General features: G+C 41.1%; 1 protein-coding gene across 1 annotated transcript in view; it reads left to right on the forward strand.

Moving 5' to 3' along the window:
* Nucleotides 1–25512, forward strand: part of LOC106639394 (uncharacterized) — a 76944-nt gene that overhangs the window by 18625 nt on the left and 32807 nt on the right. Inside the window, exons 7-9 of the mRNA XM_089594050.1 lie at nt 7225–7476; nt 17597–17799; nt 21327–21418. Coding sequence (XP_089450176.1) covers nt 7225–7476; nt 17597–17799; nt 21327–21418 — 547 coding nt within the window. The remainder of the gene's footprint in view (nt 1–7224; nt 7477–17596; nt 17800–21326; nt 21419–25512) is intronic.

Here is a 25512-nt window from a genome sequence, read left to right on the forward strand (position 1 = left end):
GCGATGGAAATTTCCGATCGCCTCAATCAAGTGTCTTTAAAAGAAAACTCGTATTTTTAAATTAAACACAGTCATGCCCCCATTTTCTTTGTAATTACAATATCATTGTCCACTTTATCGTTGCTCACGTAGTAAGTATCTGTTGTATTTAACTCTTCGTTGCTTCAAAATTGATAATCATTCTAAAGACTTAAGGTCTATAAGCTGCTCCGAAAGTGTATTAACAATATCGTTATTGTTGCAGTGGAGAAGTGAAATTTTGTTCTCAACTTTTCTCCTTGAGGATTTTGTATAATATTGTTAAGTGCGAGTGCCGACAGAAGTCAACTTACCCGGAGTACAAATACAATTTAGCCATCGTTACAATGAACACCATAGTATGTTGTTGAAATAATTTTAATCTGGTTCAGTTCGTCGTGACAGTGCAAAGTAAATACGCAAGCTGATAAAAATAATCCAATTCAGGCTGAAAATGCACAAACAATTCAGAATATCCCAGCAGACACTCGGAGAATGCCAAGGTTGAGTGAAAAATAAAATTTTACTCTCGATGTAAAAGAAATTAAATGCAATTACTTAATCTGTCGCTTTACATTTCGTTAATTAAACATTTGCATTTTAATCGTACCGGCTAGCGTTTACTTTTGTTCATTTCAATTAAAGCGTCCGCGCTGCTGACTCTTTGACTCCTTCAGTTTTGCCGGAGCACTTGGAAAATTTGCATTATTGTTTTTGCTCGGTTTTTCACCTAAATCGAGCAAATGACGTTGCTTTGAAACGTCGGAAAATAAATATAGAGTCCCAGAGCTGCAGAAATAGTTGGAAAAAAGCGAGCGTCAGGAGAGAGAGAGAGAGAGAGAGAGAAAGAAAATGAGGGAATTTTTTTCGTGGCAGCTTCGAGGTACTTTAATAGGTATTCTGTGAGTGCTTTTATGGAAATTGCGGTTCTGAGCGCGAAAACAAAAATGAGGAGGAAGTGCATGTGAAAAGTTTTTAAGCGAAAGACTTTTAAATCTTGAAAAGGGTCAAATTTTTCGTTGATTTTTGCATAGAGCTGACGCTACAGCTAAAAAAGGGTTAAAAAACGTAAATGACTTTATTTTGATGGTTCAAATATAGGCAATGATTTTCCTGAATACCTACCTGTTATTCTAGCTCTAGATCTACTTTTATCTTGATTTTTAAGTAGTTTAAGAAAAAAAATTTTTTCTAAATTTTTTTTGACAGATAATACATTTTTCATTACTTTTATTTATACATTACTCAACAACCATTTTTCGAAAAAAATGAAGTGTAATGTTGTTAAAAAACAAAATTTAGTGTTAAGTCTTTAGACAAATGTTAAAACATTCATATTAAATACTTAGACACTTTTTTACTTCGGCTCCCAAACTGTAAAATTTTATCTAATAAGTTCTTTGGTATAAGTATGAATAAAAAGAATGTTATCCAGCGCACACACACTGCACTATACTATACTTGAGTAAAAAAATAAAATGAAATAAAAATCTTAACTCAAAGTAACTGGAAAAAAAATATCTTTCAAAAATTTTCCTTTCTGTTTCACAAAGCCTTTGATGTTTTACAATTTTAGTTGTTCACTAGACAAAGCTTCCTTTTGGGGATCAAAAAATTTAGAAAAGTTTCTAAATAGCCAAGAGCGAAGTAGTAACCGAATGCGAGTGAATTTTATTGAACAAAGGGACCGTAAATTGACCTTTTTTGTAATAATTAAAACAAAAAATACATGTTTGAACCAATTTGAAACAGACAGAAACTCCATTGCTACTGAGTGTAATCGAATTACATGCATCAACAAAATTTTAAAACAAAAAAAAATAAATACTAAATATTCCAGAAAATTAAGTTTATGATCTCATAAAGCTGATAATAAGGATAAGGGATACCATACGCGCCGGACATTTTAATACCTACTCTATCCTTTTATATTCCCAATAAAATTTGTATTTTACTTCATCAATTCTCTCACTTTACGACTCACATTCAAGCTTCTGGACTTATTGATTTGTCCTTTCATACGAGGCAGCTACACAGTCACACAAATAATCCTCTTGACGATCCATAAAAGAAAGAAAGGATATTTCCGTTTTTTACATTTTTCTCACTACATTAGCATTGATTTTCTTGATACTTATCAAAGAGCAGCGCAATTGGAAGGGATTCTTGATAGGAATCCCAGTCACCTTCAGACATCTTATGACTTTTCAAGTGTTTTCTCGTGACTTTGAATGACTTTGTGGTCATTGGATGATTTCAACAAACCCACGTAACACATGACTTCAAAAAATGTCTTACGACACCGAAAGACTTAAAAAATCCTGTTTTACTATAAATTCGAGTCTTTGAAAGACTTATCGCGACCCTGAATGACTTTTGATGACCCAAATAACTTTCAAAGGCTGTAAATGATTTTCGTGACGTTAGACGACTTTAAATAACTTAAAAGTAATTTCCACCAGTCTTTTGAAAGTATACTAAGCTCTCCCCAAGTGCTTTTTGATTCAATGCTCCGTTGGCTCCGCACTTTCTTTGTAGAAACACTGACGAGCCTCTTGCAGATTCATCAGCTCCTTTCATGCGAACGAATAATATTTCAATTAACCTTTTGTAAACGCAATCCCTTGCGAATTCAATCTCGTATTTGCAAAGCGCAACTAATATACGTCGTTTTGAGAACTGTACGAATGGATGTCTTGGGGCTCGTGTAATCTAATCAAATTTAATAACGCCAGTCGGAGGAAGATATTGCCCCGAGCGCGACAACTCAAGGCAATAAAGCCTGCGTCCGTGGAAACTCGAGAAATGGCACGGCTCGACGAAGCAGGAAAAATATAACGACCACGTCTTTTGCACACGAGCGACGAATCAGAAGCCATCGACGTTCTAGAGACCCTATGGCCGATGGAGGATGCGTAAAGAACCGCGAAAAGAAGGGAAAAAAATGGTAATAAAGCCACGTTGGCTGGAGAAGACGATCCGTCATCCTCGAAAGTACCACGACAACGAGTTAATGTAGCGTGGTGTGTACCCCCCACGATTGGCGTCGTACTTTCCCCCTTTTTTTACGAAGAGACAGATGGGCTTGAAGAAGGTAAGAGAGGGCTCGGAAAAACCGATTGTCCTTTGGGTCTGACGGTGGAATGGGCTTGTTGTCCATACCATTGCGTGATGGTAATAAATAAGCGCAAATGGTAAGTAGAATCATCAAAATACCAAGAAATTAGCGATATTATAAGTGGAGGGGAATAGCAGTATTTTAAGTCGAGAGGGACCAGTGGCTATACAGTTTCCAAGAAAAATTCTTTAGGCAGCCAGCACTTTCAGGGGGGAAGAAAAAGTTCCCCACGATGTAACGATCACGAGCACGCTTCCTCTCTCTCGAGTGTCCGGGAATTGGTTCTTCTTCCTCGAGCTCTCCATGTATATTTTTTTTGCGTGGGGTGAAAGGAATTTGTGAGGGACGAAGATAGTGCCCTGAAATTCATGAAAAACTGTCTGTATGGATTCGCTACTCTCACCTACCTCTAGTGGGCTATAGTCTTCGTGATCGACACGAGTTGCATAACTCACCGTCACTATTGGATAAATTGGATCAATTTACAATGAGCGAATAATCGGTTACTAAAAAAATTGCTGAGCAAAGGATATACAGCTACATAATTAAAAAATCAAGGATTACAGGTGTAGGATAAATCAAAAGGACCAATACTACGAAGTCTACGAAGGGCTTACACAAGGGGTGAATACGGGTGGATCTCGTGTCCTTTGCTGCGTTAAATCCTAGCTTAGTGCACTGGTTAAATATTTTCACCGACACTCGTCTTTTCCCGGAATCTGTTGGATTAAGCTTTCCCCGCATTAATTTTGTCAAAATAATTTGTCTCTATTGGGAGGGATCTTCACGCTGAGTCGTTGTTAACTGGTTCCATCCACTGTTAACTGCAAATAAAATAAAATACAAGACCACTACTTAATGCGAGTTGCATGCAACGTCGAAGTGCAAAGATTAAATTTTACCAATGTTGCATACTACGAAAAAGGCAATAGTGACAAGTACACTAGATTTTACTTGAAATATCATCTCTGACACCAGTGACAGGACCATATTTTCGTTTGGAAGTGAAAGCATTTCGGTGTATCGTACCCAGAATTCGCGAACCTCTGAGTTTATTTATACACGTACGGGTGGTGCAGTCGCCTTTAGGAAATGGACGTCGCAAATATACACACTTATATACACAGACCTCGGCGTGTCCTATGATACAATGGAGCAACATCTGCAGCTGCTACCATACACAGTGTATGTGCATGCGGGCACGGCTTGTTTCTTTTTTCTTCACGCTCGGGAGAAAATTTCACCGCAGCGGAGGAACGAAGCTCTTGCGAGACGTTGATTGAATTTCCGATAAAATAACTTGGCTTCGGGATGGGGATGATTTTCAATTTTCGCCTCCACTGTCTTCTTTTCCGAGGGAAGGGTGAAGTTTTTTTTTTTTTCTTTCCTTTTTTTCCGAAGTTTTCACGTGAGGTCGACGCTCGTTTGTGAAAATTCCGAAAATACGGGGAACGCCTCCGGGAAAATTGAATTTTCGGAAAATTTTAGCTTGGAAATAATCGATACGCTTTTACCTCCCAAGTTTGATCAATTGCACAATAAACTCAGCAATCAAATCTGAAAAGCTTCATCCTTGTTTCCTTTTTTATTTTACATTGCGTAGAATTACAAAACTCGCTGAAAAATCTCTCAATTTTACGAAAATCGATTCACCGATGGGAAACCAGATAAATGCACTTCGATCCTTCACTACCCACCACCTATAGGAGACCATCGCCCACAGTCCAACACTCCTGTCAGCCAAAAAAAACTAGACCTTTTACAAAATTTCGATATCTCAACTGCAAGTAACGAAAAACTTGACTTATATAAAATTGCAACATCCAAAAAAAAAAAAAAAAAAAAAAAAAAAGTATCCGAGTCGACCAAAATGCCGCATTCGCTTGCGCGTGGTTGCGACGTAACGTTACAGGTACAAAGAGTCGCCCTTTCTTCTCCATACCCCCACCGAACGTGTGATGTGCTCGAAAGATCGACTTTTACTTTTTTTCCGAGCCATTCATCCCTTTGGCTGCAGAATTTTCCACTCCACTCTCTTTTTGACGCCCAAGAAAGAGTCGAGCGCGTTTGAATTTTCACAGCGACGTTCCTTTGATTGGCGGACCAATTGCCGAGTTTTTCCGACGAGGCGACAAAATTTCTGTACTCTACAAACTCACTCGTTGGTTCGGGTGCTCGTAAAATGACAGTTTTACAGCAATGATTACTATTGTCTGTTCCGCTTGAAAAAAAAAGCTTTCGCGCACAGCTTGAGATAAAATCTACGAAATCGATCTTCAAGTATCCATTTGAGCTCAACTACAAATAAGATCTCGCTGAGCGTACGAAGGAAGAAAGAGCACATTTATTTATTCTCCTTCGTGAGCTCTCCGAAAAAAAAAAAAACGGCACACATGCCAACCGCATCACAAGCCACATATTATATACCAAAAGTACCAGTCAAACGTACCCCATAGCCACAACGAAAGCTCGCGCACGCACATTCATTCCACGGTACGGTTCGAACAGTACACCGCACGAAGCTGAGTACACGTGCACGTGAGTTGCGCACAGAAATCGGCTTAATGACTGATTCGTGAGCAAAATGCCGGCCGGGCTCGCGTGCGTACGTATAATGCAAGGGATGATTTAATGAGAGCGTTCATTAATGCATCGCTCACTCAAGCGGGTCAGGGGAGGGATATCATAACTCCGCGTACGTACCTGTACCTGCGTTTTGTGCAGAGCAGCTCTGATGTGATTAGCTTTTGGATGATTACGCTCGTGTCTGGTTGCCTGGCAGCTGATGCTCTGTTTGATGACTCGAGTGTAGTTGGGGGACTGGCAACTCGGAGGGAAGTGTCGATTGTCTTATCCGACGTACGTGATGACACGAAAATACCTACATGTCTCTGAAATTTAAAAATGAAGCTTTGCCATCCATTGGACTTTTGAGGGTGGGATCCTTAAAAATCTTAGGGCCAGACTCAAACTCTGTGATTCTTAACATTAATAGAGCTTTAGATATTTAGCTACTATTCTGGATACTTTCAACTGATTACGTTGTGTTGCACCCGTTAAATTTAAAATATGAATAAAGTACTAGGAGATTGGTAGAATGAATTTTTAACAATAAACTTCATACCCGTGTAAACAAGGACTGGTAGGGCAGCTCGTGGAAACGTACATGTGATGATGAAAAACAAGAAGCTGTTAAGTTGATGAAAAAGGTTACGCTTTGGTATTACACTATCACGAAAATAGATATTTGGAATACATTTTTTTAAATTCCATTTCACAACTTTGATTCCATGAAATTCATAAAAGCTTTTAATTAACAGTATAGGGATGTACGAAAAATATCCTGTATAACGATTGAAGGGTTTCATAGTATGATGTAATTCACTAAAATTAAACAATTTTGTTATCACCAAAATTTATCACTACCCTTTTTTGGTACACTGCAACCCCAGAAAATACTCTGCCTCAAAAGTTTCACAAAATAAAACACTTTAATAACCATTGCATGGTGATGAAAAATTCCAATTTCGACGCTTTTACGTTCATTTGGGGAAAGAAGTAATTATAGTTGGAAAAGCTGCGTCTCCTTTATTTTTTTACGGAAGTTATCGATTTAACAGAGGCCCTTTGAAGACGCTGCGCGTCATTACTTTCTCGCGTATCGTGTACATTTAATAAAGATCGTAAGCAGCGTGAAGTTTTCCTCAGTATTTTTAAGGCAAAAAACTAAAGTACCGAGTACTCGGGAAAGCGCTATGTATAAAATATCCCGGAAGCCCCCGGCTCTGCAGTTATTAAAAATTTTTGATGCTCGGATATTAAATTGGCTTTTAAAAAAAACGAGCTGCTCATCAACATTTTTAGGACCCAAATAATGATACGCCATTTATTAAACACTTTTCCTACACAATACTCCAATCTGCGTCCAACCGAGTGCACCCTCATAAAGCATACCAAACTAGAAGCTTGCGTTCCCAGCAGTAAAAGTCAACCGAGTCCCCGAAACGCCAAGTGAAAAGATATATGAAGACCAGACGCATCAGTGGTAGAGTGTCAACTGACGCTTTGGTACATGTCCATTCCGACAGATATGGCAGTCCACACCACAACCGCTCGCAGTCGGTGAGGACACCGGGCAGCCGAGCCTCGGGTCGACCAAACTACCTGTGCCTGCCGCAGCAGAGGTCGAGGGTGGCCTCGATGCCCAACACCGGCGTCGAAGAGGACTTCTACCGGCTGCGGCACTTTAGCATCACCACCAAGGGCGTCGTCAACCGGGGCGACTCCCTCAAGAGCCGTCGCTCCCGCTCCAACAACAGCGTCGCCTCCAGCAATTCGAGGTACGTGTCAGATGTGCTCATTGTACTTGTACCAACAAACTCGCACATTACACTGCGTCATCCTAACTTTTCTTCCCCCAAACTTTTTTCAGGGCGCTATCTTTGCCCGCCACCCTTGAAATTCTCAGGAGCCGAACTGTAGAGACTCCCAATACGACTCACCTCCCATTTCGATTTGAATAAAAAGAAATAAAAAATAGTAAATCCGTACACACCCACTCTGACGCGTATGAGCAGGTAATAGCGCACGCGCGTCCTCCTCCGCCTCTCTCTCTCTCTTGAGACCATAAATATTCATCCAGGCCGAGAATATTTCATCAAAGCCCATATCTCCCCTTGGAAAAACAGCCCACGTGCAGCCATGAAAAAAGAAGAGCTGAGGAGGGAACCGAAAAAAAAAATTCCCCCAACCCCGTGTATTTATCATCCACACATACGCACCGAAAGTCTCGCGAAAGTGTGTATTTCCCCGTGCGAGCAGCAGCAACAACGACGCATTTCTCTCCGACCCTATTCCCAGGTCGCTCCTTTAAAATAGTGATCTCCACCACGCGGCTCTTTTGTCTCCCTCGTTCCCTCAGCGACATCACTCGCCTTTTCCACCTACTCGCAATTCCCAGTTTCTTCCCTCTAACGGTGCTCTCTTTCTTCCTCTGCATGTGTTTTTTTTTTTTTTGTTTTGTTTTTTTTTATTCATCATATATACACACTGTAGTCGCGCTTTGCCTCACGTTTTATTTCGCTCTTTACCCTTTGTGCGTCGTTTCCTTTCCTGAACGAGGGCGTGTAATTTTTTAACCGGTCTCTCCAGTCTCTCGTGCAACGTTGGACCATTTCAAAACGTACAGGAGAAGAAAATAGTTTGCAATGAAATTAAACTATAAATTACCTTATCTGGAAGATGCATGGTACTCCTTTCCCCCCTTCCACTACCTTAACTGTTGTGCCTGAAAAACGGCGCCCCGTCGCCTTAGTTCGTTAAACTCGCTGGAAATGACACGCCCCGCGAATCCGTGTACTCGATTCGGGCGAGGACATTTATTTTTCATCGATTCCTTGGTTTAGGGTTAATAAATTTTTATCGCTCGCGAATGGAAAAAAAAGAAAGGTGTTTCCTTTTTAGTGGTGCGATAAAGCCCCCGGTGAAATTGCGGACTGCCTTTTTTCCGAAGAGCGCGTAATTTTAAAATCGATTTTAAAATAAAATTGGCCTCTACCCGTCGCGAGCGATTGAATGGTACTAAAAATGGCGAGCTCCGCTCTCGTAGATCGAATCATGTAGGAGGATAAATTAAATTTGACGTAGCGGAAAATTTTGTATTTTTTAATACTTTGGTTGACTCTTCCCGTACGTTTTTAGGATAAAAAGTTTATTAAAACCATGAAATACTTTCCTATGGAATTCTCCATTAGTATCATTTTGTCAGTAAAATGTATTAAATCATATGATTTTATAATTCTACATTCTACATACTTGGCTGACCAAATGTCGAGGTACTTACTGAAATTCACCAACGAATGTAGTCTGTACTCTTTATAGTCGAAAAATATTACAATTTCCTGACATACATTCAACATCCTTATCAGATTTCCTCGTCCAAAAGATGTATACAACCTTGCGAAATCCAACATTCATGTCTGACAATACGTTGAAGTACTCTACTGAAATTCTCCAACGCGAATAGTCTATATACACTTGGTCTTTAGAAAAAATTCAAATATCCTGCCCCACTTGGAGCAGAAAATTTTCTAGCCAGTATACATACGTATACAGCATAGCAAAATACAACATCCACGTCTGACCATACGTTGAGGTGCTCTACTGATAAGCACCAATGCGTACAGCCTATACATTTCGTCTTCGGAGAAAAGATTACAATTTTTTTCTTTTACTTGAAACATTTCAAACACAATATTTTTGTTCAATAGTCACAAACATCGCAGGATAATTCAACACATTGGTCGGACCATACATGGAGGTAGTCTACTTACATCTATAACTAATGCACCCAGTCAATATCATTATTTTTTTTAAAACCACTATCATTTTTTAACTTCCACTTAGGGTACAAAATTTTCCCGTATAATAGACGTATTCATCGTAGCACAACCTTTTAGCTCAGTCTGACCATACATTGAGATACTCTACTTATGTTCTCAAAAGCGTACTGCCTATATACTCTATCCTCGGAAAAAATTTAATAATGTCTGCTTTTATTTGAAGCATTCAAAACACATTATTCTTGTTCAATAGTCACAGACACCGTAGAATAATCCAACATATTCACCTGACCTTACACGGATATGGTCTACTTATAACTATAACAAATTCACCTATTCTACACCATTTTTCGAAAAAAATGACTAATATTTTCTACTCTCACTTGGGGCACAAAATCTCCCCGTAGAACATACGTACTCGTCGTAGCACAATCTCCTAGCTCTGTCTGACCATACGTCGAAGTACTCTACTAGTATGCACCAACGCGTATACCTTATGTATTTCATCCTCAAAAAAAAGATTTAAATTTTCTGCTTCTACTTGAAACATCCCAAACACATTTTTCTTGTTCAATAGTCACAGACATCATAGAATAATCCAACACATTCGTCTGACCATACACGGGGGTAGTCTACTTACGTCTATAACTAATGCACCCAGTCCATATCATTTTTTTTGGAAAAAACAGCTAATATTTCCTTTGGGGAAAGCGAGGGCTTGGCCCACGAAATTTTTTCGTCCAATAGACGTATTTAATCGTACCGAAACCCACAATGTACGTCCGACCATACGTAGAGGTACTCTATTGACTATCACGTGCAGCTGGTGCATTTCATTCTCGAAAAAAACGACTGAAACTCTGTACCCTAGTCAAAGCATACCAAGACATCCTGCCAATATATTCCATTACCCTACTCTTGGCAGAAACTGCTGCTTCTGCTGCTGCTCAACAACCGTGTCGACAATGTTTCGGGCAGACACGCCAGCTCGTACTATATGTACAGCTCCACTACCAGTTTCTACAGCTCCAACATAGCGTAGCTACACGAGAGTCAAGCTCCTCTCCTCCCAAATTTGCTCGAGGCGTACAGAAGCCAACGAGCCATCTCTCGTTATCCCTTTCACTGCACAATCTGTCGTTCGGGTTGTACTTACTTACCTCCCATACATGTATGTATATATTTAGAGTAGTGGATCTCGATCGTTTGTTCCTTAAAACAGGTCAGGTGAGTGCCCTGGACAAGTATTCATTTTCGTTTCGTGTCGTGTTGACGTGTGTGACACCATCGTACACCAAGTATAAAACCGTAAGGTATTTGAGGTGGAAAACTTAAGAGTGGTGGATGTATTTCGTTTCAACGTAGTGTAAATTTTTTTTTTTTTTTCAAGTCACATGATTTTTTACTATTTTTACTGACGGAATGTGAAGTCAAGTCAAAAAAGAATGATATCATGCCTGTACGGAGATGAAAAAAAAACGAGCTCGCGACCCGAGAAATTTCCAAAGCGAATCACGAGAAAAAAAGAGCTAAAGAAGCAGAACCGTCTACACAATCCTGTCGGATGAAAAATGTATAAAATTTTCGTTTCTAAATCCACGTACGCTTTCCTTGTACGCAACATATCCACAATTCGAAAGCCAACCTTTGGGCAAAGCATAATTTATCATGTGACAAAGTAAACAAAAAAAAAAAAAAAAAAAGTCTAAAGTTTCATAAGCCGGCAGCACTTGGTATGAATAATTTCATCACGAGCGTAGCAACGGTACTTGGAGCGCAAATCCCAGCTGCGACGCAGTCAGTGCACCAAACGAATTACAAGTATCTCCACAACAAAAACGGCAATGAATGAAAAAAAAACGGAGCTATAAAACGGGCTTATCGAGATAAATAATGTATACTTACATATACCGTGTTATATACCAAAGAGTCTCGGGGAGGGATGAGTCTAGTAGACACAGGCACTCGGGGCTATTTTAAGAGCCGAAGCTGAAGGGAGGTAAGTAACAGCGTCGGTGGCAGTCGATTCAAAGCTAAAACTCTCGTCAGCCGCAAAGTGGCTTTTACCCCGAGATTTCGATGCGACCGCTGGCTATTTCGCTTACCTATGTGATCAACGGTTCGAGGAAAAGAGCCAAGCGTGACCCAAGCGACGCGTACTGGTGGGTACCTCTGTGAGTTGGCTTTTATGGACGTTTTACTCGATAGTGAGAAGATGCGAGGGAGCTTACGTTGTATGGATATATAAGAGGGGAGCTAGTCCGTAAGGAAGGCCTATGTGGACTGAGATCTTAAGGATGATTAGATCAAATTGGAATGTGTGGGGATTGCCCTGATACAGGTGAAGTATGGATGAATGTCGTTACGTTGCACGGAAATAAAGTTGTCGAAAAATAGGGAAATAATTTGAATATCTATAAATAGAGGTTCATTTTTTTTATTTTTTTTATTTTTTTTATGAAAGCTAATTGATGGGTTGTAGAGAGACAACGGTAAAACTCGGCTACCCTATTTGAGATATTAATCGATGGCGAAACGTGAGTAGAATAACACATATTTTTCCCAGCCATTGGAAGTACTTAAAAAAAATTTTTGTACGATTATCCTTGCTATTATTTTGGTAAATAATCAATAAAAGAGGCAACGATTACGAAATTTTCTCTGAATAATTACTGCATAGTTGTAACGCATTACTTAACCCATTATCGCTCTTTTGGGATGTAAACAAAAATGCAACGAACTATTATAATCCTATGTATACTTTACCCAACCATATACAGTTCCAGAGAGTCACAGAAAAAAAAGGAAAAAAAAAAAAATATATTGCACCAAAGTAACCAGCATACACGCAGGTGATTTCTCATCCTAGCACCGTGAGCACACACCCACTGCCCTTACTTTTTCATATCCTGAGAGTCGCAAGATTTATCATGCCATACAACCTAAAGAGCACACGAAGTCTTATGACTCAGTAACGATGAGTATAGCCTCTTTGCCACACTCGGTAAAAAAACAGCCGCTCTTGTGTATACAGCGACGCTCACGTGTATCCTAAAAGCACGCGATACATCTCGAAAAAGGGGGCAGGGGGAAGAAGGTAGCGACGGGAGCGGGAGTACGTGCGCTGAATCAATTATTTTGATGGAAATATTGCATTACCATCGCAAGAAGACGGTAGTGTACTCAGCGTGTCGGTATAAAGCTTACGTATACAGTGTGTGAGCATGAAGCTTTTGACAAAGTAAAATATGTGCGTGAAAACATTATCGGTCGTGCATATTCATGTGCTCTAGCATGCATAAATATGCAGGATGGCACACGAATTGTGGCCAGGATGCACCTTTAAAGCTCATCAGAAGGAAATTTCTTTTTTTTTTTACAAAATTCATCTCTTTCACTCTAGTGCGCGTAAATATGTACGTGCGTTCACTTGCGCAGTGGCTCTTTTAAACTGTTGGGCGATTCCCAGAAGTGCTCTTTCAACTTTATTATTTTAATTACGTTTTATCGTACGGCATGAGATGGATGTGAAAGTTTTTTTTTTTTTTTTTTTTTTTTTTTAAATGCTCAAAACGAATGCTTTGTTTATTATAAAAAAAAACAAATGAACAACCCTGTAAAATGTACGCGTATTCAATGTTCAAAAGGTCGCTCTTACATTGCAATGTATGAAAAAATTTATCTATTCACAGGGCATGCTTCGAAAAACAGCATTGACTGGGGATTTAGATAAACATTGAAGTTAGTTTGAAAAAAAATACTTTTATTGTACTTATAATTAACTACTAAAATTGTGTTCAAGCGATGAATTGGCTAAAAACTAAAAAAAAAAAAAAAAAAAAACTCTTTCGCAACGACTGTATCACCTGTAACGACATCTAATCCTCCGTATTAATCCAAATGTAATCACGAGCGAGAGGTGTGGTCGTGCGAGTGAAGTCACACTGAAGCAACAACTAGAACTACAAACAACGGCAACTTCCGAGGATGAACGAACGCGACTGTTGCTCTAGATCGAACGCGTGAGTTTACGTGTGGTGATGATTTACGTAGACACACGTGTTTGACTTTAGAGCACTGTCCTCGGCTTCGGGGGGAACTGCGCCGACAACAGGATCAAACTCGAAGATTACTCTACGCTCACTGCTGCTCTTTGGGGGTAACTTTGGCCATTACTTTGTCGAAACGAGCTCTGGGAAACTCGATTACAGAGACAGGCTCTCGTGTTTCTAATTTTTCGTAGGAGTTTCTATAGAGAGGGTCCTTTTGCGGAACTCGGCACAGTACCGTAATTGAATCTTTTATAAAAAAAAAAAAAAAAAATACATAGCTTGAGGTTCGTGAATCGGTAAACTATTGCTTCTAACAAAGTGTATCTCTGTACGTCGATTTGATTACTGAATCTCATGGACGGGATCGACCCATTTGAGACATGGTTCAGCAGTAAACAGCATACTCTAAGAGGGTGGTACGAGTAAATTTTTAAACAAACGTGTTGTTCCAAGTCCATCAATTTTCTTGGGAAACATAATGTAATAGTTCCATTTGGTGCCAAAAAAGTAGTAACTTGAACAAACTGTGTATAAATAATTATCTTGAATTGGATGAAACAAGTCACTTCTGGCTTAGCTGTGTCGGATTATCGTACAGATAGCTCAGTAAAAAAAAGGAGTTTATTCAATATTGCAGTAAAAAAGACAACATATGCAGAGAATGCTCTTCGTCTGGCAAACCTACCAACTTATTACACCTTTGTAGAGCAATTGAACGTTTAAAAAGTATTGAACTGGTGTCGTTTACATTTATTCCCATTTTAAACAAAGTAGTCATACTATCAATGCAACATCATGAAAAAAAACGTTGTTCTTTACAAAGAGATTTCTTTTCCTATAATATATAATTCGCCATATTCGTTTTATCAAGCCATCGATACTATTCTTCTCCTCGTATCCTCTAGTTATCGTGGTAAATTGTTTGGCAGACTGTTCAACTATTTCACTTGGACATATACATTGCCTCCCTCCTTTGCCAACAATCCATCCCCCACCCACCCTTGTTTATCTTGATATAATCTTTCCAAAAGCCTCTTTTTCAGACGTAACGGGGCGACGTAGCGTGCGCGAAAAATCTCGGCCGCTCGATCAATCAGCCAGCTGATCATTTCACGCTCCAACGTTCAATGTACACTCGCGCGCACACCAACACCCTTCATCTGGCCGCCCACCCCACTATTTTCATCATAACGAAATTATGAGCGGTTCGTTGAGTTTTCTCGAGCTCGTGTTACCTTTGTTTTCTTTCTCTCGGGCGAAAAAAAAGCCTTTGAGGATGACACTTTTCAGCGGAACCGGCTTGTTGGTTTTTCAGGGGGGGGGGGCACTCTCGTGTAGGTATTTTTATCAAATTGTATTCTTTTGCAATCGATTCCAGTGAAAGGTTTTTCAATTTTCACGGGTACGCGTAACACATTTTTATTTTTATTTTGACAACAAACAGCACAAGTATTTAGTGTACAAAAAAATAATATTGAGTAGTATGATAATTTAATTTGACAAAGTAAATGTTTAATAATAATTGATAGCGTTACAAAAACTTCAAATGTTAATTAATGAATAATGCAGACATTGTTTACTGAAGCCAACTATCGAACACAGTTTAAATAATAATTCTTTCAATAAAACGTATCCATAGTTGTAGCGATGTAAAAAATTCCATTGTCAAAGCATAAATATACTCCCACGCGCTCGAAAAAACAGACCCGGACGAGGGTAAAAATCGTCCACCCTCCCACTCGAGAGTCCTTAGAGGAAATTGCCGGACGGACCTGCTGGCTTTCCCCATTTGCTCTTTCGCATGCGCGACTGCATTATATCTTATCCACGAAAATTCCCAATTGTGCGGCTCGGTTTTTTCGTACTTTTACGTAGGTACATTTGCATGCGAGCGTACCCGAAAGAAAAAAAGATACGGGAATCGAGGTATTGTCGTATCGATCGCGTAGCTACCATGTATATATGTACAATGCATGCTATATTCGAGCATTTATGTTTCACAGATAAGAACATCCACGGCCCGGATTAATGGCTCTTTGTCTCTTTATTCGGGATTTTTGCGCTCGTGTATGATTATCGAAAATGCAAAGCTAACGCGTAAAATATACGTAGGGTATAACCTAGGGGTGGCAGGGAGGTGGGCACACGCATAAATTAAGAACGATAGCCAATGCGATCGGAGATGAATGGCGAATTCATCGGCCGTACCTTTTTTCCTCGTGCTGGTATCCAAATCACCACTTCGCCCTGTGTTATCTTTTTACCCGTGGTATACTCTTCCCACCGCGTAATTACGCACCGATTCATCATTCATTTCGAGCATAGCGATATCCCGTTAATCCTCGACGATAAAAAGTAATGGGTCCCAACTACGTATTGTGCTTACTCGTAAATAATAGCAACGGAGCAGTGGTGTTTCCACATTACGCTTTTCACTGTAGGATCAGCTCCCCAACATGGTTGCTGAAAAAGAGCCGACGCACATCGCCCGTCCGAAAAAAGCCCCATCGTGTGAGGGAATGAAAAAAGGAAGGAAAAAAACGTCGTACCCTCCCGGGAAACAGCGTCCATCTCGTCAGACTGAACAACGAAAGCCCCGCGTCTCAGGTGACGCGTAATACCCCCGCATCAGCGTGCATAAGCCGCTGCGAGATCAATCCAGCCGAGTAAAGGGGAGCAATGGCGCGTTTTGCGGCTCAACCGCACGTCGTCGTCGTTGTTGTGATGGCAGTTGACAATGGCTGCGGTTAAACCGTGCGACAGGAACTGCGCGTAAACAGACGTCAGCTGCGATACTGTACCGATGTACGCCGGAATTGCACCCTATAAAGACACATAGGCATCGGAGCTACTTGATTTGTGGATAATTTACCAGAGGTGGAGTTGTATGTGTATACACGACGCCCTGGGGGCTTTCGAGGAGTTGGGGGAGCACACCTTGTCTGCTACTTGTATACTTGACTCGAATCGAGAGTTATGACGCGCGTACGTGCCCTTAGGGACGATAGAATCGCTCGCCCAAGGACAGGAGGCACGGGAGATTCCGCCTCTCTTTCACCTCGCTTTTCTTATCTTTTTTTTTCTTTTGTCTACGTCGAATAGCTCTGTTGGATTGATGAACGATGCGCTCCCTGAGTGTATACCATTGCAGAATGTATGGCGAAGATGGTTTTTTTTTTTTTTTTTTTTTTTTTTTTTTAACATCTCAAGGAGTCGGGATGAACGTAGTAGAGTGAAAAATTGAGGTACGTTTATTTTCTAAAATCATAGCCAATGTGAAAAAGGGGAGCACGTCAACTACCCCGACGTTATAACCACGCGATCCCTTGCTTTTTCCTCCCTGCGTATTCGACTGGGCACACAGACAGTGCCAAGAGCACCGATAAAATGGACGAACACCGCGATGCGAAAGTTGAACGCTCGACAGATATGGTCCATGGTAGTTGGTGAGGTGAGCGACCAGAGGGGACTGGACAATTTCTTTACCTCCAGGGACCAGAGGCATCACCGTCGACGTGCACTCTCAGGGTAATCGACTATGGGGTGGACAGGGGGGGGGAGGTCTCGAGTATCACCCTACCCGACGTCCTCTTTTTGCCGGTACGATGAACTTCCCTTTTCTTCCTGCCTTGTTACTCCGATGCGTTGGCTCGAAAATTGTAGTCTCATTAGAACAAGCCCGGCAAAAAATGTTGGGGTGCGCAAGAAATGGTACACGGATCGCTCTTTCTTGGCAGTACTGGGAATCATTTGGATTAATTTTAAAAAGAAGCAAAGAGCCAGAGAACCCACAGAGTTGGAATTTATTGCGATTACCTTCAATTCCGGCTGACTTTGAGCTCGGTCCACCCAACACAAGCGTGTTCAAACAGTACAGCCGTGCGCGCAATCAGTGGGTATGGTTTGCAAACCAAACACCGGCAAGATTACGCGCTCCAATTAGATCCAAAGCAATACATATATATATATATATATACACACATCCCCAGTGTATATCACGAAACAAAATCAACGAATTGTGTGTAGTACCTATCCTACACGTGTAAACGCAACATGTGTGATTTCAGCACGGAGCACCTGACCGCCTCGTATCCGGGCTCGGCGCGCAACTCGGCGGCTGGTTCGTTGGCCAGTTCGCGGGAGAGCAGCGCGTCCCAGGGCCCGGCGCCGTACCGGGTGCTCATGCTTGGAGCTTCGGCCGTTGGGAAGAGTTCTCTCGTCTCGCAGTTCATGACTTCCGAGTATCTTCACGCCTACGACACGTCCGTCGGTAAGCTTCTTTTTTTTTTAATTTTAATTTTTTTTTTTAGTTTTTTTTCCGAGTTGCTTAGTTTTCCACGATGTATTTACAAAAATTTGATGCATTTTGCACTAAATAAATTATATTTCAATCCATTGGTTTTGCGAAAACATTTTTAACGATCATTTGTTCTGAAAATTTCATGTATGTACACATCCATTATTTATCAAGCTGAAAATGCAGCAACTAAAACCAGAATGATAAAACGTAAAGTTTCTAATTCAGTGAGTGAAAGTCAATCACAGAATATTATTCGACTAAAGCATACTCCACGTAATCTAATTTTATCGATTTCCCTCTGCACCCCACCATTGTAATGTGTCCACGCGTCCGGTGAAATTATTTTCTCAGCGTCTACGTTCCAAGACGCTTTAACTCGTTTAAAACTTCCAAGATTGCCTCTCCAAGTTGAAAACTTTAAAAATCAAATCCTACCCTTACTTTAAATCAAAATCCAGTAGTTACTTGGATTCGTTGTCACTTACACATCGTCCCTGCATATAAATAAAGTTGTTTGGCTTGCGCTGAATGATCACCATCACTGAGAAAAAAGTTACGTAAGGAGCACTGTTTTGGAAGTTTTTTTTTTCCCTCACACTAAGTAGCCAAAAGTATAAAATACTTAGATGATGGAGTGCCATCCATTTACAATGCCAACACAGTCACCTTCATAACTTTTTTTTTTTTTTTTTTCTTAGTGTACAGTTCTACCGAAACCAAAAAGAGACTCCACGCTGACCCTGCCGGTTGATGAACTCGCACACGCATCCACAGCTCCCCATGTTCCTCGCCCCTCTTCATTTCACCCCTGCCTATCCACTTCCTCGTCGCATGTGCGTTTGTTTGTTTTATGGTCTGGAAGATAATACACGGAGTTTATCTGACGCACGCCTGCGATGTTGGAGGCACAATCTCGAGCGAGGCCGAGAGAAATAATGACTCGGCAACTTCCCCTACTTTGACCAACTTTGCTTTTGATCGATATAATACGTGTATCGCGCATCGAGCCACGGGCTGTAGCTTCCCATAAGGAAGAATTGACGTAAGTGTCTCTCAGCTGCTTCTGATAAGTTTCATTGTTATTGGATGTAGTTTACGAAGCAAGGCCGGAAATATTTGCTGACTTTTTTTCGTCATCCAGAAGGGTATACGATGCGACACGTGCTTCGTAGTTGCTTGTAAAGCAAAACTTGTCGTGACGCGATTTCTTTCTCGTTTACCCTGGGTGGTTAAGAAGATAAACCAATGTGATTAGGTTTCCTGTTGCTTTTGGGTGTAGAAGCACTCGAAAGTTATCGTTAAGTGGTAACTTGATGAGTTTTATGCGGATGAAACACCTTTAGCGGAGATTTCTACAAAATATTTCTAAAAAAACGTTAAAGAAACTCAATTTCTGAAAAACTAGCTGCTCGCATTTTACTTGTCAAATCCATATCCAATAGAGGTTGTTGAGTCATGAGCAATCTGATTTTTGATATAATGACCTCACGAATCTGTTGCATTCTATTTTTCATGTAATTTGATACACGTGACGAAATTGTAAAGAAAAAAATGATTCGACATTTTTTTTGGTGGTCAATACATTAGATCCATCATAAAATTGAATACGCCTCGTGCTGCATTGTCTTCGAAACCAAAGGAGTCATTGAATTTCAACGTTGGATATTGGAAGTGGTAAAAAAATCGATTACCACTGACGTGAACGAATAGATGGACGGCAATCCAGGTGAAATAAAAGCTTGGAAAAATAAAAGCGACTTTGTCACAATAATAATATTTTTCATGTGTACTAAAGTGAAAAACAGTAATAGACAATTTTTTTACGATGTACAGCAATAACAAATGTAATGTACAAAAATAGAACGAGACTCTGTTCAATAAAAATTTTTTATGTATCTCCGATGCCGCGTAACTGTTTCCAATTCACCTGGGATTGCACGCTGTATTCGTCTCATCTGTTTGTTTTTATTTATTCTTTTTTTTCTTCATACCGATTTTCTGATCTAGAAGCTACTTTTTTTCTCCAATATTTGGTCAATCCTATACCATTATTCGATAAAATTTCTTTCTTCAACATACATCTCATTAAAAAATGAAAAAATTCTACTTGGGAGTTTTTTCAAATGGATGAATTTTTTTTTTTTTCAACGAAAACCTTTGAAATGGCCATTTTCGTCTTACACCTGCCTCTATTTGCGATTGTAGTTACAATTGACAGATCTTTGAAAGACTGGACCTTTGTACCGCGTAATATTGAAAAATCATTCATCTGCGTGCAATACCCATCTTCTTAAATCTTAAGAAAAAGATACCCACGTAATTTTAATGAGTAAAAAATAAATCAGCGTACCATCGGACACATAAAACACAGGTATCAAGTCGAAGAGAGAGGGAGATGGAGAGAAATACGAGCACAACGCGGCAATAACGTAAACGCAGTGGATTTACGGCGCACACGTTGTAGCCATCCACGGCATCCTCTCGGACTCCCGAAAGAGCGAGCCATTGCACGTAACCTACAACAGCACGAGAGAAAGAAGCGTCGCGTAAAACCAAGTTTTACTACCAATAAAGCCCGATGCCTATGCGCACACGCGTATAACACACGACGCCGTAAACCACGTGCCATCGGCGCAGGTTGGTGCAAGGATCGCCACGGAATTTTCACTTGTCCTTCTCTTCCGAAGCAAGTGTGCCCGTATACCTGTACTCGTATACGCGACGTATGTTACAGAGAAGCAGAAAGAAGGAAACGCGCGAGGGGAGGAGGCCGCCGGAAGTGCCCCGTGATGATTTATAGCTCGAGTTAACCCCGATTTTCACATGCATGGAATCGTGGGGTGGAGGGGGGTGTACACAATATACGCGAAAGGCAGAGTATGGAGCGCGAAAATCAAAGCCATCGATGTGTGTTCCCCGGCACTACCTGTATATACCATTACGAAGGACTCGAGGATTTTGTCACGGCGATTTGTCATCGTTTGCCCACTTGCTCTTTCTCTTTCCCTGTCTCGCAGTTTTTTTTTGAAAATCTAGACGTGGCTTCAAAGGTACATCCAAATATGTATGTGGGATGTGGAGCATCAGGACAGAGGTGTATATTTGTCGGAAAACCTTTTTCTTTTTTTTTCTTTTACCACAAACTGCAAGGGTTTTATTCATCACTTTTCACAACGCATTCGCACTCGATAGATCGACATACGTACAACATCATCGTTACAGTTGCAAACAGTTAAATAAATAAACATCCACGTAGAGCTTCGCGTCTCTGCAAACTCGTGAGGGATGCATGTTTCCTTCCCTCGAAACCGTACACGCGTATGGTTATGGCAAACAAAGTTTTCTTGGGTGGGAGGGCTTATGAAACTCGAGAGAGGAAACGATAGCATGATTGAGGAGCGGCAGGAAGCCGTACGTAGTCCAGGAGAAGGATGTGGGACTATGCGTTTGGATGCTCATAGGGTTGTAATACGAGGGGTTTTCTTGTGGTTTTTCAGACGACGAGTCGGGCGAGAAGACGGTCAACATACTGCTCAATGGCGAGGAGTCCGAGCTGACCTTCATCGACCACCCGAGCTCCGAGATGGCGGTGAGTGTGGCACTCGATTATCTACATGCATGCTTTAATTTGACATATAATGTACATCAAGCCGTCGTTGCTTGTGACACGAACGGATGCGACGCGTGCATTGATTTTCCCAAACTCGGGAGTTTCCGGGTGTTTTAAAATTTTACGACTACTTGGAAGTATCTCATTGTAATTTTGAAAATGTAAGCCAATGGCGAATCGAGGCTGGCTCGATTAATCACTGACTGAAGCATGTACTGGTGGAGCCCCGGTAGAGGTACATTTTCCGAACTCACTTTGCAATAAATGACTAATTGATCAGGCCGCGTGGTGCGCAATAATTAATCACATCACCGCTTGGGTGCTGATCGATTAATCACCGCAGCGAAGCTGGTGTTCGAGGAATCCTTCAAAATGTGGTGTAGAGCCGAATCTTTAGCTATTTTGTATCGACTGCTCGTTATAGGTCAAAACCCCATGAGTAATATTGGTTAATTTCACGAAAGTAGGTATTATAAATATATATATAATTATTTCCGCAACAAAAAATACATATAATCAGCCGGAATCTTGAATTGATTAGCGGGAGCCGAGCACGCTCGAGTGGACGTGCCGGGCAAGCGTGAGCGTCTTTTTCGCAGAATCGATACCTGCCAGCTCGCTGTGCGCCGCAGTCTCTGGAGTGCGTGGCTCTTGGGGGGAGGGCGAGGGATGCAGGGATCAGACAATTCAATATCGGACGATTACGCGAGCTGAGAGTAGCTTCTCGTGCTTCTGGAACTCGATCTTTACTCCTAATGCAGGTGATTCGAGGATTATTGGTGAGATGCTGCTCGGTATCGAGATCACTTGTACATCGAGTGTTTCTCTATTTTGAAGACTCAAGGGCCCGAAGAGTTATTTGGATGATGCAAAGATACTGATAACTCGGTGTAATTATTCAGATGAACCTACGGAGACCTATTGCTGCCCCTTTTTTTCATTTATCATTACCAAGCGTTAATTAAAATTTATATCAACAAGTTTAATAAAAGCGTGTCCACGACTAAAGCTCGTTCAATCAACTAATGAGCAACGTGTCGTTGCGTTCAATTAAATTACACGCGAGCTGAAGAATGGAGTTAAGTAGTACAGATCGAGTACAGTCGGACATGAATTTATGGTCTTGGCGTCAAACGAGCCGCGGTTTGTTTTCAATTACCTTAATTGTGGCCTAGTGATTAATTAAACATCCCTTTGATGATTATTATTCGCATTTCCTTTGTTATCGACCAACAAAAACTGCAATGGTAGATAAGGTCGCGATATATATTACTGGCAATGCCGACCAAGCGACTTTCTCAAGTCCAACAAACCATCTCCAAGATAGCTACAAAGTCACTTGAAACAGGTATACACAGCCACTAGGGAGAGAAAAAGGACTTTGTACCTGCACCTAACGGACCGCTCATTATTCGACCGCTCACTCTCGCCCCGTCGAATACTTCCCAGTAGAACACCTAGTGTCCCCCTGCACACACGTTGGACATGAAAGCTCATTTGTAACCCAACGATACGCGTACACATGCACGTTGACGATAGTATACCCAACGCTTTCGTGCTGTCCGAGCCAAAACAAATTCCTTTGCCTCCCCCTTTGTCCTGGTCTCCGTGCACGCGACGGAGTTCCGTCATAGAGCGGTTTGACACCTTTGCGTCGTCGAGCCGGTGGATTTGTGTGGCACACACCGGGAGTTATAAGCACCGAGTGTCCATTGAAAGGGAGTAACGGCCTCGGCGCAAACTGGAGCGAGTAGAGGCCTTTCCCGAAAGCCATTCGGTGCCAAGAAGCAGGACGGAAGCTTATTTGCAAGGAGGTGGGTATACCGTACACGGCGAATCAATTCTAGTTTATTGGTTTTGAGTGCTACCACTGCTTGTTATCCTCGGCTCTCACCCACCTCGGAAGTGGGTCTCTGCTTACACAAGGAAGGTGCTAGTGACATTCTATTTTTCACCCTCGCTTCGATTGGGCATTAGATGTTTCTTTTGTCACCGAGATTGAGTCTCGTCGTGGCTTATGTAGGCACCCACTCGTCATTTATGCAACTGCGGAGGTGCATGAGGGCAAGGTAGGGACGTGACAAGTAAGAAGATTCCAAGGATCTCGATTCCTCCCTCGCCAAAACCGCTTGGTTGTATTATTTACTCGGTAAAAAGCAGAATGTAACCGGACTCGAGAAAAAGTCCAACTTCGAGTGCAGGCATTTCCACGACTCTCATATCTAAATCATGGCATTGTCTTGCTCGCGAGTAGGGTACGATGTTGTGAATAATTTATTTTCCTATCGTCGGCAACTCACCTCGGGCCCCATTTGAATAAACTCAGAGTACCGTACGGTGCTCTTTCATCCCAATGAGGCGAAGCACTGCAATAAAGAACTTTTTCGATCAAAAACTTTTGTCGCCGACCATGATTGCCGAATCCCGTGTGTTGTCTAAACGAGAAGCTGCCCGTGGTTGGGGAAGTTGGAAAAAAAAAAAATTTCCTTACCGTGAAAAAACGTTTGATTGGTATTAAACGAGCCTTCGGCAAACAGAGCAATCTTCCCCTCAAAAAGAGCCAGGGAATCCCACCCGATGAATAGCATCATCAAATCCATCTGTCTCTTTAAACAGCGAAAGAGACCGTGCTCTCCTTATCGCTTTACTTTTGGACGATTTATAGGAATCACTGGGGAGTAAAAAAAAATAAAATAAAATAAAAGAAAAAAAAACGAAAGCCCTTTGTATATCCCCTTAAACTTGTACAATGAAGCGCGAAAATTTCCGACGAAGTTAGGATTGAGTTTGCATCGATCCCCGACCAGACTCGGGAAGGAGGAAGAAGGAAGGAGCCGAAAATACCGAGACTCCCAGGCCCCCATACGTCGTGCATGGCTCCCTGCCTCGGAAAATCTTGATCTATCGGTCGCTCGATGTTTACCCCCGTGCGCCTGGCTGACTTCCTCTTCACTCGGGTTGTACAGTCTTTTTTCATGTCAGACGGGCAAGGCAAGGCGCGAAGCTTTATCTTTCCATTTTCGACGCTTCAATTTGCCTCGGCGTTTTCTTATCGCTCCCCCCTCCCTTCTTTTGTAGTGGCCTGAAAAAATGTTCGCATCGGTGAACTTGTGCTCCGCGCTCGGGAGTTTTTCCCGGCGGTCGTCGCCTGTGTGCGCGTGTATACGCTCGTTACGCCGGTAAACAGTATAGACAGAGAGTCGACGAGTTTTCTTGGAATTTTCGAGCAAAACACTTCGAGCCCTGCTCTATAGTCTTTTTTCGTCTCTTTAAGAGTAATGGCGAGGATTGGGGAGGCATTCGATTGCTTGTGGATCGAAGAAACGGGATGTTTAGTAATTTCTTACAAAACTCGAGTTTTTCGTACGGAAATTTTTGTTCCCTTGCGAGTATGGATTATCGCGGATTTTTTTGTTTTTTGTTTCAAAGCTCAAAGATGTGTAAGAGTAGTAACATTTTTGCACATTTTCTCTGAAATTTTATCAAACACAAAACACTTACAAGGTATTATCCAAAAGAAACTCACTTAACATAAACAAGGGGATTACTGATTGAGTGAAGTGTACATGAAAAATTGACATACGTAACTACGCTCTTAACAATAAACGAAAAAGTTAAAGACAACATTATTAACTTCAATGTAATGAGTCACCAATATGTTTGTTTATAACAACACGGATCATTATTTTTAACTTTATACTACTAGTCTACAGTCTAGAGTGTCTTAAGTAGAAACAGACGAGTTGGGTAAGACGCGTCACTGATCAGATAGAAAAATGGAAGTGATATAACTAGATCTGTGTGTAAAATATGTTATTTTCAATCAACAACAACCAAGTGAAAAAATGATGTTCAGTGGACTGAGCTTCCATTGTCATCCATAATAGTTATTAGAAAAAAAAAAAATTTCCTTCCGTAAATTTAGAATCAGCTTTGAAATTCTTCCCATCAATGACATATAATAAAAAAAATCGCTTATCCGTCATCTCGACAAAACAAACGACCAGTAGGATATACGTATACACGCATACCCGAATTCGGTAGGATCGTTTCAACAAAACAACACACCAACC

The sequence above is a fragment of the Copidosoma floridanum genome, unplaced genomic scaffold (genome assembly GCF_036245765.1).
Source record: "Copidosoma floridanum isolate Cflo_tuat_1 unplaced genomic scaffold, Cflo_Japanese_pri ptg000020l, whole genome shotgun sequence".
Classification (NCBI taxonomy): domain Eukaryota; kingdom Metazoa; phylum Arthropoda; class Insecta; order Hymenoptera; family Encyrtidae; genus Copidosoma; species Copidosoma floridanum.